This window comes from Podarcis erhardii (genome assembly GCF_964252035.2).
Source record: "Podarcis erhardii genome assembly, chromosome: 15".
Lineage (NCBI taxonomy): Eukaryota > Metazoa > Chordata > Lepidosauria > Squamata > Lacertidae > Podarcis > Podarcis erhardii.
The window spans coordinates 39,874,076-39,892,879 of record NC_138505.1 but is presented as its reverse complement, the minus strand read 5'-3'; the positions used below and the strand labels follow the sequence as shown (position 1 = coordinate 39,892,879).

General features: G+C 41.9%; 1 protein-coding gene across 1 annotated transcript; it reads left to right on the top strand.

Moving 5' to 3' along the window:
• Positions 1-10: 10 nt before the first annotated feature.
• GPN3 (GPN-loop GTPase 3) lies at positions 11-16,606 on the top strand. The gene is made up of 8 exons (XM_081842585.1): positions 11-151; positions 1,285-1,393; positions 2,982-3,149; positions 3,725-3,849; positions 5,259-5,374; positions 7,586-7,682; positions 15,048-15,176; positions 16,149-16,606. Exons 1-8 carry the CDS (start codon positions 104-106, stop codon positions 16,209-16,211), a joined length of 855 nt encoding a protein of 284 aa, XP_081698711.1. The 5' UTR covers positions 11-103; the 3' UTR covers positions 16,212-16,606.
• The last annotated feature ends 2,198 nt before the right edge of the window (positions 16,607-18,804 follow it).

Below are 18,804 nucleotides of genomic sequence, written 5' to 3'. Positions count from 1 at the left end.
AGCCGGATAGGAAGTTGAAGCGCGTGCGCGCTACGGATGGCGCGTTGGGCCAAAGTAGTGGCGCTCGGTCTTTTCCAGGAGCTGCGCTCGAAAGGAGGCCGAGATGCCTCGCTATGCGCAGCTGGTTATGGGTCCCGCGGGGAGCGGAAAGGTGAGGGCGGGCCGAGGCCTTGTGGATACTTTGGCCTTGGCTCGAGCCCTGCAAAGGGGCTCTGCATTAGATTATCCTCTCCAGCTACCCAAAAATGCCGTCCTTGCTATTCACAGCAACTCGGTTTATAACCGATGTTCTTAAAAGCTGCTGCTTCTTTTTCTGCCCGTTTAAGGGGTTTTACCCCTCGTTAATCGATTTTCGAATTATTAAATTAACAATATTGAAGCTAACAAGAAGCTAACAAAACAGTCGTCAAAAAGGGAATACAGAGCTTGGCAAATAAAGTCAGTGTTGTCTCACCCAGTCTAATAAAGTCACCGTTCCAAAAAGTTGTATGTACAGTATTGATGGCAGACGAAAACCACTTTCAGTCGATTTTACCAAAGTAAAAGCTTCTTAGTATACTTTGGTTTTTAAGTGCTGCTTATTCCTGCTGCTGCTCTTCAGTTGTTTTGGACCACAACTCTCATTGGCTGGGGTTGGCGGTAAAAATTTTTTAAAAAGCAACAGTGCAGCGGAAAGAGCAGCAAAAATTTAAAGGGATAAAACTGAATGAAAGGGGGAAACTGGCAGGGATATCATTGCCTAGAAAAAATAATAATGCCTAGAATCTTTTCTTTTAAAGTCCAAACTTGGTGTTAAAAAGATAGCCAAAGGCAATCCAAACTGGTGGAAAGAATTCCATAAATAGGGTGGCAGCACTGAGAAAGTCTTCTCCACATTTCTCACCCATCTGGCCTCACATGGTAGAGACACACAGATGAGGCCTTGGATCCTCTTGTCACATGGACATTCTGATGTAGAGGCAGCTGTTTCTTCAGAGCTTTTCAGAATACCAATTTTCTCTGTAAAATTAATAACCATGGTGGTATTCATAAAATTTAAACAAAATTCCTGTAAAACCGTCTGATCATGCCTATTAGGGACCCAGACAGATTGTGCTCAGTGTTATTCTATGGAAAGCAAATGACTAATGGGTCATAATTCATTGCCCCATGTTCCAAAGGAGACTGTCGGCAGAGATGTCTCAATTATTTCCTCTCCTCAGATGTTGGATTCCTGCCCACTGATAGAAACTCTCCTGGTGACTTTTGCTAGTTTGTTAATGCTCTGGATTTTTTAAATTCCAGAGCACTTACTGTTCCACCATGGTCCAGCACTGCGAAGAACTGAATCGCTCAGTCCAGGTAGTGAACCTTGATCCCGCTGCAGAACACTTTGACTATGATGTCATGGCAGGTAAGGCCAAGGCTTGAAGCATGCAGCGGGTCATGGATGCTTTAGTTGAGATTCCTGCATTGCAGGGGGTTGAACCAATGGTTCTATGATAAGCAGAGGCTTGCTGAATTCTGTTCTCACAGGATGAGTGCAATAGCAGCCTCCCACTCAAGTTCCCCAACAGCTGGTATTTTCTGCAATGCCCCTCCCTGCACACAGACCACTCACATGGGAATCTCTGGAATCTTCCATCTCCCACATGTTGCAGCTACTGAGCACCCTTTTCACCTTTTCTGCCCAATTATGAAGCCACCACCCCCTCTTATTCTACAGCCCTTCTAATACTCTCGCTTTCGTCTTCACCTCCATGCCTCCTTTTTTTCACAACTCCCCTTTGCACACCCCCGTTTTCACCTTCAGCCCTTTTTTTCTCCCTCCTCCTGCTCCCTTATCTCAATTCCCACTTGTACACAGACCACTATCATTACCATGCTGCCAACTCTCCTATTCTGCGGCCCCTTTTGCACACCCACCCATGATAATACATGTTATTGTATATTTAAGATGAATAGCGTCTTTAGTGCAAGCCTGTCAGTTAGCTTGTTTGGTTAGAGGTTATATTTTGTTGATGTACATGTTTAGGTGTTTGGTTGTTAATGAAATATCTCTGCTAAATCACTTCATTGAATCTGGAACTGCATGTTGTAGATAACACATGGTATCAGGAGTAAAATATGTTGTGTGAAGATACTAAGGAATATTTGAGGGCTCCATATCCTTTATCTCTCTCATATGAGGCAGCTGAGAAATGGCAGGGGGAGACAGTTTAGTACAGTTGGACATTGAGGTCATCCTCCGAGGGTCTTTGCTGGTTCCCTCACTGCGAGAAGCAAAGTTACAGGGAACCAGGCAGAGGGACTTCTCGGTTGTGGCGCCCTCCCTGTGGAACGCCCTCCCTTCAGATGTCAAGGAAATAAATAACTATCTGACTTTTAGAAAACATCTGAAGGCAGCCCTGTCTAGGGAAGTTTTTAAGCATTGATGTTTTTATTATATTTTAGATCTGTTGTAAGATCTGTTGTTAACAACAACAACAATCAGAAGGGATGGACACTGATATATTCCTCCTCATTTCTCCTTGTTGCTCCTTCACAGCACTCCAAATGCCCCCTTAACCCCATCCACTTCCACTTGCCTCCTCCCCAATTCCTTCTCTTCAGCTTTCTTCTCCATCTAAAGAGCCTTAAAACACACTCTCTCTAACACACACACACACACCCTTCCTCCCACATGCCCCCTCGTTCTGCCAAATGCCACATTTTCCTTCACCCACTTCCAACTTCCCTTTCTCATTCCTCCTTTCTCTTCCCCAGTCACCAACTGTCATGCACAGAGAAACCCTTCTCCCAAGTCATTTACTACAGACATGAGGTTCCTCCTCCTCCTTCCTGCCCCTGCCTTTTGTATTTTGTATTTTTATTTGTAAGCCACCTTGAGTTCTGGTCCAGGGAAAAGGCAGGATATAAAAAAATATAATGCACACACACGAGAGAGAGAGAAATCAAGCAAAACTGTTGTGTCCCCCCCCCTTTTTTTTGTTTTGTTTCAGATATCCGGGAATTAATTGAAGTGGACGATGTCATGGAAGACAGTTCTCTAAGGTTTGGCCCCAATGGTGGCTTAGTATTTTGTATGGAATACTTTGCAAGTAACTTTGACTGGCTGGAAGGATGTCTTGGCCACGTGGAAGACGATTATATACTCTTTGATTGCCCGGGTGAGCAAATAATTTTAAAATAACAAAACAAAAGCTTAGTACAGTTGTGGGGGAGCCCTAGTACACACACTGTGGGGGAGGAACCACTGCTTTGCAGCAGAGCCCTTGGGAGCCCCTCCAGGCCCCGCCTCCTTCCACTAGTGCAACCCCTCCCTCAGCTCTGTTCTGCACCCTCCTTAGGTGCTTTTACCTGGGTGGAATCCGGCCTTGAACTGTGATCGTTCCTCTTGCTTGCCTGAACGGAAAAAGATCTGGTGTGGTGGCGGGTGTAGGAGCTTTAGAAACCCAATTTGGCTTTTTTGTGACTAGAATGTCACCTGCTCTATAAGGGTAAAATTCATGCCTGCTGCTCTGAGTCTGAGCCCCACTTGCTTTCGCCTTTGTCTTTAAGCCACTGTCATTTTTGTCTATTTCTGTTTTCAGTTCTTAATTACATATTGTTGTTTTTATTGGTCTCAAATAGGTTGGCTGTTTAAAAAATGAAGAAGTTTAGCTACCTTGAACCTTTTATGGAAGGGCAGGGTGCAAGTCCATGAAACGAATACATTTCTTAAAAGTTGTGACCCCTTCCTCAGGTCAGATTGAGCTCTACACACACCTGCCAGTGATGAAGCAGCTTGTCGAACAGCTTCAGCAGTGGGAGTTCCGCGTCTGTGGCGTTTTTCTCGTTGATTCTCAGTTTATGGTGGAATCCTTTAAGGTAACTTATAATTCTGCCCACGCCCAACAAGTGACGAATCTAGACACCCCCCCTTTTTTTCTTTTTAGGGTCTTAACACAATTTGGCATCTAAATATGACTCTTGAGGAAAATTAACCTGCTGTCTTAACCATCTGGCTGCTTGCTTTCTTGTATTGCTGTAGCAACTGGATTTCTGGACAGTGGAAGACTTTGCGCTGGTTCAAGTGGAGCCCTAATCTCCTCCCCCCCCCCCCCGCTGGGCCAGTGCTACAAAAAGTCTCACTGCACCATTCAGACACCAGTTGATGAGAACATAAATAAGAGCAATGCAACTGGTTTTGCCTCAAGGCCTATCCTTTTCCCACAGTGGCTTACCAGATGCCTATGGGAAGGAAACTTGTAAGCAGGACCGGGTGCAGCAGCCCTCTTCTCCATATGTGATTCCCAGCAACGGGAATCATAGAGTTGGAAGGGGGGACCCTGGGAATCATCTAGTCCAACCCCTGGGAATATGCAGCTGCCCATACGGGGATTGAACCTGCAACCTTGGTGTTATCAGCACCGCACTCTAACCCAGGGGTCAGCAACCTTTTTCAGCAGTGGGCCAGTCCACCGTCCCTCAGACCATGTGGTGGGCCGGACTATACTTTGAAAAAAAATATGAACAAATTCCTATGCCCCACAAATAACCCAGAGATGCATTTTAAATAAAAGGACACATTCTGTTCATGTACAAAAAAACACTGATTCCCGGACTGTCCGCGGGCTGGATTGAGAAGGCGATTGGGCCGTATCCAGCCCATGGGCCTTAGGTTGCCTACCCCTGTTCTAACCAACTGAGCTATCCCGCCTCTGATATTGGAAGTAGTACATAGCCTTATCTTCCATGAATTTGCCTAACCCCATTTTAAAGCTGATAGCCATCACTTCCACTTTTGGGGAGTGAATGCCATAGTGTAACTATGTGTGAACAATTGCCTTCTTTTGTGTCTCCTAAATATTCCAGCATTGAGCTTCATTTGGTTCTGGTATTATGGGAAAGTGTGGAACTTTTCTCTATCAGCTTTCTCCACATCATGCATAAGTCAGATGGGCAGCGTACAAATAATAACATCATCATTATTATCATCCTCTTCCTTGCCTGTTCTCTAAACTGCAAAGTCCCAATTTTTGTAAGCTTTCTTCACAGGGGGCTTGCTCCACCCCCTTGATCTTTCTGCTTGCCCTCTTCTTCACCCTTTCCAGCTCTACAATATCCCTGCCTTCATCTATCCCTTGCGACCTCCAGGTGCCACCTATTCCACCCTGCTGAATGGCTGGCCCGAGACATCCCTGCAGCAGCGGTTAAACAGGCGGCATTTTCGGAACGGGGCACCTTCACATCTCTTCTCAAATGCCGTTCATTTTTGTGTGTTTCCCTCTCGCCAGTTTATTTCCGGAGCCATGGCTGCCCTGAGTGCAATGATATCACTAGAGATTCCCCAAGTCAATGTCATGACAAAGATGGACTTGCTGAGCAAGAAAGCCAAAGCAGAAATTGAAAAGTAAGCATGTGGAAATGCGGCCTTTTTGCCTCAATGCTGTGGGGCTAGATCTCATGTTTTATTATTTATGCAAATTACACACTGCCTCATATTTCAAAGAAAATCTCTCAGTGGTTTGTAACATCCTAAAAATGTCGGAAATAAAAGTCAAATACCAAAATACAGCAGCATAGATATCAGTTATGCAAAATATCCTCTTAAATAGTAATATAAGATGAAACAAATAAGATATGGGGAACACAGTAACAACTAGCAGACCCAGAATACCACAGAGACAACCACCCACCAAATACAGAAGACTCTGTTTGTAGGTAGCAGCAGCACATTCAATTCTGCCACAATCTCAAAGCCTCCCTCATCATGCTCTGGATGAAATCCTGGCATGAGGCTCAGGCTGCCCTATTTACCACATGTTTGGCAGAAAAGCTAAGTGTTTAAGGTGACTCTTAACTGGAAAAAAATTAATGGTTAAGCGATGCAATAATAAAAAGGCAAAAGGAATGAGATGAGAAGGAGAAAAAAAGTACTATTTTTCCAACTAGGTTTTTTTTCTTTAAAATAATGTCCAAAACTTGGGGGTGTCTTATAAAGGGGGTCCATCTCCCCCACTTTCTTAAATCGGAGTCCCCAAAAATTGGGGGCATCTTATAGATGGAAAAATATGGTAATTCCCATCCTTCTTTGTATATAGCAAAGTTTATATCATTGAGACCTATCTGGGAAGGAAGGGACTGAGTGGCAGTTTCCAGTCCCGAGCAAGTTCAATTCTCGGCATCTCCCAGTCAGGCTGGGAATGGCCCCTGCCTGAAACCCTAGACAGACACTGCCAGTCAGTGTAGACAGTGCTAAGCTAAATGCACCAATGACCCTGTCTTAGCATATGGCAGCATATTCCTAACCTGTCACTACCAACTCCCATCAGCTCCACCTTCCAGAACTGTCCAGCCACACTAGAAGACTTGAGTTCAGCTTCCAATGAACGGAGGAAACTGCATTAATGGAAGGGAGGGGTGAAGATGTTCCCTACCCCAAAATAAAAATGAATTAAAAAAAAAAAGTCTCGGAAGAGCAGAAAGGGCTAATTTCTTGCCCTTCAGATGTACCGTATTTTTCACTCCATAAGACGTACCTGACCATAAGACACACCTAGTTTTTAGAGGGGGAATGCAGGAAAAAAAATATTCTTTAAAGGGAGCGCTGAGCAGAGCCTGTATGCACACCAGGCTCTGCTCAGTGCTCCCTTTCGCGAGCCGCGTGTGTGCGGCGCTTGCAGGCTTTCCCCCAAGGAAAGTGCGGCTCTTGGGGGCTTTTCCGGGAGGTGGGGGAAGGGACTGAGGGGCTAAGCCAGAAGCTAGAACAGCGAGAGGGAGCGCTGCGCAGCGATCCCTCTTGCTGTTCTGGCTTCTGGGGTAGCTGCGCAGCCTGCATTCGCTCCATAAGACGCACACACATTTCCCCTTACTTTTTAGGAGGGAAAAAGTGTGTCTTATAGAGCGAAAAATACGGTAGTTGGACTAACTCCAGCTAACATAGCCAGTGGTTGGGAATGATGGGAGCTGGAGTCCAACGGCATCCAGAGGGCAACAGGTTATCTACCTGGAGATACAGAACACCTTCATACATGTGGTGGAGGTTGACATCTGGTGCCACTCACAAAACCTCCAGGGTTGGGTTCTTAGCCCTGTGACAGCTTGCAGTGGTTTGTGCACCTGATCCTGTGCACAATTATTTGTGAGGGGAAACAGCCCTGGATTGCCGCTTAGGGCAGGGACGAACTTCTGGGATCTACTTACATGTTTGTTTGTTTACTAGAACGCCAAGATCTGCTGAAGCAGAGTCATTTGTCAAAGATGTACAGTTAGAATCCAAGCAGGTTGCTTGTGGTATCAGAACTGAGCTGAGCTCGCAGTTCCATCTCACACACATTCACACAAATCCACTCTTGACTAGCACTCTTCATTTCAGCTGCCTGACTTAGGTGGGGAAAGTTGTTCTGTTAGCTGCTGGGAGTTGTAAACGCTTGCTGATTAACTGCAAATCACCCAGAGATCTACCAAAAGCTCCTCATCGACTTCTTCCCCTGTGTCAGGGAACACAAACAGAAATTTTGGGGAGGGGAGTAACTAGTATAAGGCACAGCTAATGGACAGTTAGTATGAAGATCTTCTCAAACTGCTGTGTTTTTTTAACTTTTCAACCAACACCTTTCAGGTATCTGGACCCTGACATGTATTCTACCCTGGAGGATTCTACAGATTTGCTCAAAAGCAAACGGTTTAAGAAGCTAACTCAGGCGATTTGTGGGTTGGTAAGTTGATGTGTTTTAAGATCCGGCAGTGGAGATTAGTACAGTTATTGCTCTGCAGTTGATACCTTAAAATTGCCACCTGCAATAACCCAATGCAGTAGCTTCTAGTTTTTGTTTTTTCTAGTTCTTCCTTTGCAGCTCTGGCTTTAATTTAAGCCACAGCTACAATGGAAGATTCCTGTTTCACAATTTTCCTGTTTCATCCACACCAAGAAACTGTGGTTAACGACTTCCGGTCGGATCGCGAGGTGGAAACAGGCGAGTTTTCCCTCGGGAGAGGGAAACCTGCTCCAAAGAGGCAAAAGGGGGTGCTACAAGGGCGCCGTAACCCCCCAAAAACCGCTGAAAGGAGATTCAGTGGATCAGGATCCTAGTGCTGTCAGAAGAGCGATTCCCCCGGCCGTCGGGTTCTCCTTTTAGAGGAGACGAGAACGGCGGGCAGATGGGCCGACAGCGGGATGCCATTGCCAGCCTCCAGGAGCGAAGCCCCGAGCCTTCCCACTGGAGCGAGCGGCTTTCCAAATTAAAGAAATCGAATTGGTAACTTTAAAAAAGGATTAAAAATAACAGATTCGGATCTAATTCGATGTAGACAAGAGATAAACAGGAGGTGAACCTTGTCTGAACTCCGGAGAACACACAAAGACTATTTACAGAGTGAACGGAATCGTGAGTAAAAAACAAACGGGGGTTGTTTTCGGCAAAAAAGATCTATCCCCTGTGCTGATGTATAAAAACTATTTGGAACTAAGGGGGTAGAAGATATATTTTTATTTCCCCTACTTCGATTGTATTTTTTTCCTCTCATCTGAGAGATATATTAGAACATTGAAAAAAGGATCCCTGGAGTGGAGTGTTTTACATTACTTTCGATTTCAAAAAGAACTGTGCAATGAGTTTTGAAACTCCATTTCTTATTTATAATTTTTACTCTCGCCCTTGAAACGATTTAGACAAGGAAGAGAAGAATTCTTTTTAGTGACTGATTTGGTTGGACTGAGGATTACAGTGGATTTGAGCTTAGTAAAAGTACTTTATATTTTACTTTGATGGAGGGAGAAAGAAAGACCGCCCCTCTTTATTTCCTTTGCTAAAGGGAACAAAGAACCGCCATTGTAAGAGACTTTAGAGAACCGGGATTTGTTTTGTTTTTTGTTTTTTCGTTCCTCTTTTCTCCTTTGTGATTACTGTCTTTTCCTGCAACAAGCAGTGGGGGTTACAACCTTCTTTTTGGGAACTTATAACATCCGTTATCGAAAGGAGAGCTTGGGACTGACTGAAGGTTGGGGATTTGAAGGTCCTGAAGATTATAATTTTGAAAGTTGGATTTTTTGTCTTTGTTTTATAGTCGGAAGTGGATTACAAATATATTGGTGCAGTGGGACACAATTACAAATAACCAAACATTGGATTTGGCCATCCAAGAGGCGGGGGGGAAAAGAAGAAATTAAATATATTTAATTATATTTTTTGTTTCTATTTTAAGTGACACAAAAACACCATTGCGTTAATTAATTCGATTGGAGAGGTTTCGAGCGCCCCCTGGTGGATTTTTATTGTTATTGACATTAAATTATATAATCTGTGAACATTTGATCAACTCCCCCTGGTGGACAAATTTAGTGGTACAACTCATTTTTTTTATATATAGTTTCGAAATGGCGTATACACAAAAGAAAGGAGAAGGCACACCAGTAGAAAGGAAAGGCTCTAGGCAAGAATCTGATCTTAAAGGAGATTTAATTAAGATGTTTACTGAACTTAAATCTGAGCTTAAATCTGAAATACATAAAAGTGAAAAGAATATTGAGACAAAATTGGAACAAGTGGATAAAAAAATAGATGTGACGGTGGAAAAAATAGATGAAACTATTAATGAAATTAAGGGCCAGATGAAAGATATGGCAAAAAGGACACAAAATCTGGAAGAGGGGGCTAAAAAGAATAAAATGGAGATTAAAGAACTGAAGAAAGGGGAGGAAAAAATTAAAGCAGAGGTGTTAGAGGTTAACAAAACTCAGGAAGAACTGTGGGATGCTATTGCAATGAATGAATTGAGACAGAGGGAGACTAATCTGAGATTCAGATTGGTCCCAGAAACACAAGGAGAAGAAATAAAGGAAAAACTGATCAAAGAAATTGCCATTTGGATGGAAATGCAAGAAGAAGATGTGGCAAGGACGGTACAGAATGCTTTTAGAATCAAAGTAAGGACAAATAAAGCAAAGAAATTCCCAGGAGATTGTTTGGTAATATTTAAGGATAGAGAAATGAGAAATATAATTTTGCAGAAAAATAGGGAGAGAAGATTGAATATTGGTGGGAACAATATAATTATCTTTAAAGACATACCACTTCGCTTGTTGAAAAAATGCAATCAATACCAACAGTTAGTGCAAGCTCTCAGGAAGAACAATATTGAATTTAGATGGGAGTTTCCAGAAGGACTATCATTTGCTTACAAAGGGAAAAGACACAGAATAACAAGACCGGATGAATTGGATAAATTTCTGAGAAGATACAAAGAATTGGGATGCGAGGAAACTACACCAATGGGGGCAGGAACTGAAGGAGAGGACTCGCAGGATTCGGAAGAAGAGAAGGCGGAGGAAGAGGAAGAAGAGGGAAAATAAATTAAAGACTATTATTAAAAATTTAACCAGAAGACACCATGGCGCTGAAATTAAGGACCTGGATAAATGGGGGGGGGGGGACGGAATAAAATTCAACAATATTTGAAAAAGCAAAACTTGGACATTATTTGTTTACAAGAGACACATGTGATGAGAAGACAGAAAAATTTTGATAAATAAAAAATTAGGGAACGAATTTATTTCATCGGATAAAACTAAAAAAAAGAGGAGTGGTTCTATATATTAAAAATAAAATAGAAGCCCAACAAATTTTTTAAGATGAAGAAGGCAGAATTGTGGCAGTACAAGTCAATTGGCAAGGTGAAAAAATAATAATCGTTGGAGTGTATGCACCTAATGAAAACAAAATGGACTTTTTTAGAAACCTAGAAGAGAAACTATTTGAATATTTTGATCAAAAGATTATAATTATGGGTGATATGAACACAGTGGTTTCGATGGAGATGGACAGATTAAGAGCAACAGGAAAATCAAAAGAAAGGAAATTACCAAAGACTTTCTTCTTGATGGTAGAAAACTGCAATTTAATTGATATTTGGAGATTGAAACACCCATTGGAAAAGCAGTTTACCTATCAATCAGAAGCAAATCAATCAATGTCAAGAATCGATCAAATTTGGATAACAATCTTACAACAAGAATTTTAAAGATCGAAATACAACCTAAGGTCTTTCGGACCACAATCCAATAAAATGTACCTTAAAAGGATTTGAAGAAAAATCTTTGCGGTGGAGAATAAATGAAAATCTTTTCGAGGATCGATGATCAAAAAATAGTAGAGAATGTGCAAAAATATTTGAGGGACTATTTTATAAACAACATGAATCAAGGAACAAAAACAAGTATGGTTTGGGACGCTGGCAAAGCAGTTATGAGAGGTTTTTTCATACAACAGAATGCAATCAAAAACAATTACAGAGAAAAAGGGAAAAAAGAAATCCTAAAACAAATTATGGAAAACGAGAAGAAACTTATTGACAGACCTAACGATTAAAAACTGAAACTTAATATAAAGACATTACAAGCGCAATTCTCTATGATAATAAATAAGAAAGTGGAATGGAACATCAAGAGGATGAAACAAAAGAACTTTGAATATGCAAATAAATCTGGGAAATTACTAGCGTTACAGATTTAAAAAAGGAAAGAACAAAATACGGTACATAGGATTGTGGTTGAAGATAAAGAGATAGAAGACCCGAAAGGAATAAGGAAAGGATTTGTGGACTTTTATAGACAACTATATAAGAAGAAGGAGAAAGACAATTTAAAGAAAATAGAAAAATACCATATTTTTTGCTCTATAAGACTCGTTTCTTATTTATCCTGGCTCTGGAACCCTTAGCAATCTGCATCCGAGCAGCCACAGACATCAAGGGAGTGGAAATAAAAGGCAGAACCTCTATAAGACTCGTTTTTCCCCTCCTAAAAAAGTAAGGGGAAATGTGTGTGCATCTTATGGAGAGAATGCAGGCTGTGCAGCTATCCCAGAAGCCAGAACAGCAAGAGGGATCGCTGCTTACGCTGCACAGCAATCCCTCTTGCTGTTCTGGCTTCTGGGATTCAGAATATTTTTTTTCTTGTTTTCCTCCTCCAAAAACTAGGTGCGTTTTATGGTCTGGTGCGTCTTATAGAACGAAAAATACGGTATTTAAAAGAGAAAGGGGTGCAGAAGATTCCGACAAAAGAGAAAAGTAAACTAAATGAGAGGATAGAAATAGAAGAAATAAGAAACACAATTAAAGAATTAAAAAGCGGAAAGACTCCAGGGCCGGATGGATTTAGTGCAAGATATTATAAAGAAATGAAGGACATCCTAGTTGTACCACTGAGAGAAATAATGAATGATATATTAACAAAAAAAGAAATACCAGACACTTGGAAAGAAGCATATATTACTTTAATACCCAAACAAGACTCAGATTTATCTCAAGTTAAGAATTATAGGCTGATCTCGCTTCTAAATAATGATTATAAACTGTTTGCTAACATGATGAAAAAGGTGTTGAAGGGTTTGATACATGAAGATCAAGCAGGTTTTCTTCCTGGCAGACAAATGAAAGATAATATTAGGAATGTAATTAATATTTTGGAGTATTTGAATGCCAGGAATGACAAGCAAGCTATGTTGATATTTGTGGATGCGGAAAAGGCCTTTGATAATATTTCTTGGGAATTTATGTTTAAAAACTTTGAGATCATGGATATTGGACAAGGATTTATGAATGGTATTAGTGCAATATATAGAGATCAAAGAGCAAAATTAATAGTGAACAATGTGGTAACAGAAAATATAAAAATAACCAAAGGTACAAGACCGGGGTGTCCACTTTCACCATTGTTATTTATCACGGTCCTGGAAGTCTTTTTAAGAGCAATAAGAGGTAATGAACAGATAAAAGGGATAACAATAGGAAGTAAACAATATAAGGTTAAGGCCTTTGCTGATGACTTGGTACTAACTCTGGAAAATTTGACAAACACTGTAACAGAAGTTCTGAATGAAATAGAGCAGTTTGGCCAATTAGCGGGATTTATTTTGAATAAGAAAAAGACAAAAATGATTAGTAAAAATATGGACCGAGAAACTATTGATAAAGTGCAGCAACAACTAGAAATAGAAGTGGTTAAGAAGGTTAAATATTTAGGAGTTTGGTTAACCCCCAGAAGTATTGATTTGTATCAGAACAACTATATACCAACCTGGAGTAAAATTAAAAAAGATTTAGAGGTGTGGGGAAGAATGAAATTCTCATTTTGGGGAAGAATTGCAATAATAAAAATGAATGTGCTACCTAAGATGCTATTTCTATTCCAAACCGTTCCAGTAATCAGGGGGGCAGCTATTTTTAAAAATTGGCAAAGAGAAATTTCAAGGTTTATATGGCAGGGTAAGAAGCCGAGAATAAAGTTTAAGCTATTGACAGATGCGAAAGAGAGAGGAGGCTTCGCCCTGCCAGACCTGAAATTATATTATGAAGCATCTTGTCTCTGCTGGTTGAAGGAATGGATGAAATTAGAAAATACTGATTTATTAGACCTAGAAGGATTTGATAACAGATTTGGGTGGCACGCTTATTTATGGTATGACAAAAAGCGAGTACATAAAGGTTTTGAAAACCACATCATAAGAAAATCTCTGATAGAGGCTTGGGAAAAGTATAAAAACTTGTTGGAAGCCAAAACTCTGAATAGGTTATCACCATTGGAGGTGTTGAGTGTGAAAAAAATCAATATGAAAGGGGGATGGACAACTTATCAGAACCTAATAACAAAAATTGAAGGCAAATGGAGTTTGAGGTAGTTAAGGAATACGTTAATGATATGGCTGCATTATTTTCAAATCAATGAAATGTTTAAAAAAGATTTAAGATTAAGAGGCTTTGAGGATAAAGAGTCGAAATTTCAGAAAGAAATAATAAATTGTGATTTTAAAGTGCTGGCTAAAATGTACAAGATATTACTAGAGTGGCACACAAAGGACGAAGAGATAAAATCGGTTATGATTGACTGGGCCAAAGATTTTGGATATAATATACAAATGGAGGATTGGGAAAAATTATGGAAAGAAGGTTTAAGATTCACTGCATGTACAACAATAAGAAAATGTGATGAAAATGATGTATCGATGGTATGTAACACCAGTGAAGTTAGCAAGGATGTATAAAGGATGTAACAAATGTTGGAAATGTAAAGAAAAAGAGGGTACATTCTATCATATGTGGTGGGAGTGTAAGAAAGTAAAAATGATATATAATGAATTGATATATAATGATATATAATGAATTGGGAAATGATATATAATGAATTGAAGAAAATGTTTAAGTACACTTTCGTTAAGAAACCAGAAGCGTTGTTACTTGGTATTACAGGGAATGAGATTAATAAGAAAGAAAAGAAGTTATTTTTATATGCAGTGACTGCAGCAAGAATACTGATGGCTCAGAAATGGAAGCAAGAGGAGTTGCCTACACTAGATGAATGGAGAATGAAGATGACGGACTACGCAGAACTCGATAGACTGACTGGAAGGATCCGAAATCGACAAGATCAGAGATTTATAGAAGATTGGGAAAAGTTTACAGAATATATGCATAAATTAAGTGATAATCAAATAACGTTTGTAAGCTTTAATGAAGCTCTGTAAGAAGAAATGTTAGAATATGAGTAAAACTAAGAAATAGTTTATAAAAATAATTGAAGAAAGGCTTTAGAAATGTGTAAGAAATTAAGAAGGAAAGGAGTATCAGGCAAGTTGAGGGAAGTCAAAAAGAGAATGGATATAAAAAAGATGTATGATTTGTATAAATTTTGTATTGGAAAAATTGAATAAAAATAATTTATTTAAAAAAAAGAAACTGTGGTTAACTCCCAGCTTCAGAACAAGCCAGGATCATAAACTGTGGTTTGCAGTTGATTTGAGATCTGGTATTGTTGCATAGCCAGTAACCACAGTGTCCTGGTTTTGATGAAACAGGAAACCGTGGCTAATTGGAGACTTCTGCACCAGATCCAGGTGTGGTGCAAAGGGAGGAGAGAAGAAGGTGGACATGCAAACACAAGGGTCATTCATAACCTGGCTTGATTCACAATACAGTTGCCTCTCCCACTTGTAAAGCACTCTGGGGCTAAGCGTTTTGCTTGTTAACTGTTGCTGCTTGAAGTCATTGCCACTCACTCTCTCCACATCTGTTTATTGCCTCTTTTTTAGATTGACGACTACAGCATGGTCCGTTTTTTGCCATTTGATCGCTCCGATGAGGAAAGCATTAATATTGTACTGCAGCACATAGACTTCTCCATTCAATACGGGGAGGATCTGGAGTTCAAAGAGCCAAAGGTAAAAAGTTCCAAGGTCCTCCTGCAACATTAGCTAGGCTTCAGCCAGCCTTGAACATTAATACCACAAATCTGCCCTTAACCATTGTGGCTAGTAGACATTGATATGATCTCCCTCCAGTACTGGCCACGCCCAGGAGGGGTGACCTTGTGCCAAGGTAGACCTCAGCCTGAAAAGGGTTAGCTGCTGTTCGATGGGGGGGGGGGTTAACCTGAATAACCTTGAGTTTGCCCCCTAAAAAGCACAGTCTCATGCATGAAGTGCCATTTTGTTCAGTGGAGTTTATTCCCAGGTACAGTGGTGCCCCGCAAGACGAACGCCTCGCAAGACGGAAAACCCGCTAGACGAAAGGGTTTTCCGTTTTGGAGGCGCTTCGCAAAACGAATTTCCCTATGGGGAAATGTCTTGCAAGTTCCTGCGGGGTTTCCCCCTTTTTCCCCCTTTTCCTAAGCCGCTAAGCCGCTTATCAGCTGATCCGCTGATAACGCGCTTAACAGCTGATCGCTAAAAGCCGCTAAACCGCTAATAGCGCTAATCCGCTAAGCTGTCAATGGGCTTGCTTCGCAAGACGAAAAAACCGCTTTACGAAGAGCCTCATGGAACGGATTAATTTCATCTTGCGAGGCACCACTGTATGCATGTATAGGGTTGCCATGAAAGAAGGCTGCCCCAAATTGTGGGTGTTGCATCTTTTTTTGGGGTCCATTCAGTATGTTCTCCATCTTTTTTAAATCTTGTCAAATGGTGAGAGAGACAAAAGAAAAGACAACCTATCACCATTTTCAGGTAGAAATATTTACTCTGGTGTCCTCACTGTGGATTATGGACCATAAGAAATTTTGTGTCGGGGTTGTTATTTTCATGAGGAAAGATTACAACAGGGTTTCTTCCTTTTTTTGACAGCGTGTGTATCTTTTGCTGTCTTGAACTACTCAAAATGTTAAAGGTTTGTGTGTGTTTTTCCCCCAACAGGAAAATGAGGAAGATAAATCATCTGCATTTGATGAATACTTCCAAGATCAAGTGGACGAATGAAGATTTAAGGGGTTATTTTGTAAAAAGAAAAAGGACTCTTCAGATTTTCTATGCATTGTATTTTGAAAACAACAAACTGTTTGATAAATCTCAGGCAGCAATTGAAGTAGGGGCATTTCCCCCCACTGCAAAGCGTTTTAATATGTGTATATGTGTGTAATACATTAAGTGTATATAATGCCACTTCACACAGTTGTATTATTTGTAGAAGTTACTAGGCAAAGAAGGGGCATCATGAGAAATAAATTATTGACTCTCTGCATTTCTTGGTTGCTTTCTGAGCTACAAAAAAGATGGAGCATTTTCATTTTAGCCTTGTAACCATTGATGGTGGTATTTACTTAAGCAACCGGAGCAAATATGTACAAATAAATTGGGAGTGTGTTTAATCTGAACTGAACTGCAGTGCTGTGGTCCTGCTGCTCAGCACTGCCTTTCTGTGCTTTGTGAAGGGCAGCAGCTTTTAACAAAATAATTCTCATGTATATTCAGGTCATTCCCTCCATGGCCTATGTTGAAAATTAAGACAGAACTTTCCCTCTCCTTCTTGTTGTTGTTTAGTCATTTAGTTGTGTCCGACTCTTCGTGACCCCATGGACCAGAGCACGCCAGGCACTTCTGTCTTCCACTGCCTCCCGCAGTTTGATCAAACTCATGCTGGTAGCTTCAAGAACACCATCCAACCATCTCATCCTCTGTCGTCCCCTTCTCCTTGTGCCCTCCATCTTTCCCAACATCAGGGTCTTTTCCAGGGAGTCTTATCTTCTCATGAGGTGGCCAAAGTATTGGAGCCTCAGCTTCACAATCTGTCCTTCCAGTGAGCACTCAGGGCTGATTTCCTTAAGAATGGATACGTTTGATCTTCTTGCAGTCCATGGGACTCTCTCCCTCTCCCTCTCCTTAGCCTCCAGTAAAACAGGGGTGGAGGAAACTTGTTGCCATACAGATGATGTTGGACTTCAACTCCCATCATCTCCTGCCCATTGGTCATCCTGTCTGGGGCTCAGGGGGTTGGAATCCAGCAACATCTGGGGGACCACAGACTTTCCATGCCTGCACTAAAAATTATTTCCCACAATCCAGCAGAAGCAGTCCCTGCATTAACTATCTTTTTGCTTCTTCTGCATGCCTGGGAAGCAGGAATATGTTGTTGCATCCTAGGCTATCTGGTGCACGCCTAGCTAGGCGTAAGTTCCATTGAACTCCATGGGGCTTCCTTTTGAGTAGACCCAGAAGGCTGCATTGTTAAGTCAATAAAGAGGTCAGTGTGAAGTAGCATCTTAGGCTGGACTCTGGAACAGGAAGGGCTGCGTCAGAAATGCTGTAATGGCCTTCAGTAAGCCCCACTTTCCAACCTCAAGGCACCTCCTTCCCCACTTATAGATAGGTGGGGAATAATAACAGTGCCCTACCTTACAGGGCAGGACACGGGTGGCGCTGTGGGTTAAACCACAGAACCTAGGACTTGCCAATCAGAAGGTTGGTGGTTCGAATCCACGTGACGGGGTGAGCTCCCGTCGCTCTGTCCCTGCTCCTGCCAACCTAGCAGTTCGAAAGCATGAAGTGCAAGTAGATAAATAGGTACTGCTCCAGCAGGAAGGTAAACGGCATTTCCGTGTGCTGCTCTGGTTCGCCAGAAGCAGCTTAGTCATGCCGGCCACATGACCCGGAAGCTGTATGCCGGCTCCCTCGGCCAATAAAGTGAGATGAGCGCCACAACCCCAGAGTCGGTCACGACTGGACCTAATGGTCAGGGGTCCCTCTACCTTTACCTTTAAGCCCCACTTTGCCAACCTCAAGGCACCTCCTTCCTCACTTATAGATGGGCGGGGAATAATAACAGTGCCCTACCTTACAGCACAGGCACGCCAACTCCTAGGGGCCAATACAGTTTCAGCCCCCCCCCCCTGTATTTTTTGAGGCATTTAGCTCTGCCTCCTGGCTCCTTGCAGCGTACGATGTCAAGGTGGCCATGCCATGACGTCATGATGTTGCACGGTGTCAATCCGCCTCAGAGGATGACCCCTCTGTTACAGGGTCACTGTGTGGATATATGGAGAGACCTTCCCCAGTTCAGGAGATGGTGGAACTCAAAGAGAGCCTCTCTTTTTTATCTTAATGAGGAGACAGGCTCATGTGAGAGGAGCTGGTCCTTTGGAGGGGGAGCCTGTGACCCCCCCCTATCCTGCTGGACTACTGTTGGCCATGCTGGCTGAGGCTGACACAAGCCCACAGCCTCCTTGACCTTGCTTTAGATATCATGGGTCTAAGCAAGCAACCCCTTGTATGCAAGCTTCACTCAACTTGTTGGGACTTCCTTCTGAGTAGACCTGCACTGCCGGACCCCCATTCACACATCCTCTTGCTCTCCACCACCAGCCCACGTTCTCTCCTAGATTCCTTGCTCCTGATGGACAAGGTCTGTGCGTGTTTAATTCAGATAAATATGAACAGAGCCAGCCCTACCATTAGGCAGAGTGAGCTGGCAGGTGTTGGGAGTCACCCTAAACTTGTACAGCCTCAGGTGTGATGAAGGATGCTGTCCTTTCAAAATCATTGAAATAAGATCCAGCCACCAGTCTAGTTGGCTTCT

Bases quoted from the DNA above. Each gene is read 5' to 3' on its own strand.
- GPN3 (XM_081842585.1), top strand. From the start codon at position 104: ATGCCTCGCTATGCGCAGCTGGTTATGGGTCCCGCGGGGAGCGGAAAG. The intron at 3,150-3,724 runs GTGAGCAAATAA...CCCCTTCCTCAG, and splicing joins TATACTCTTTGATTGCCCGG to GTCAGATTGAGCTCTACACA. The intron at 15,177-16,148 runs GTAAAAAGTTCC...TTCCCCCAACAG, and splicing joins TGGAGTTCAAAGAGCCAAAG to GAAAATGAGGAAGATAAATC.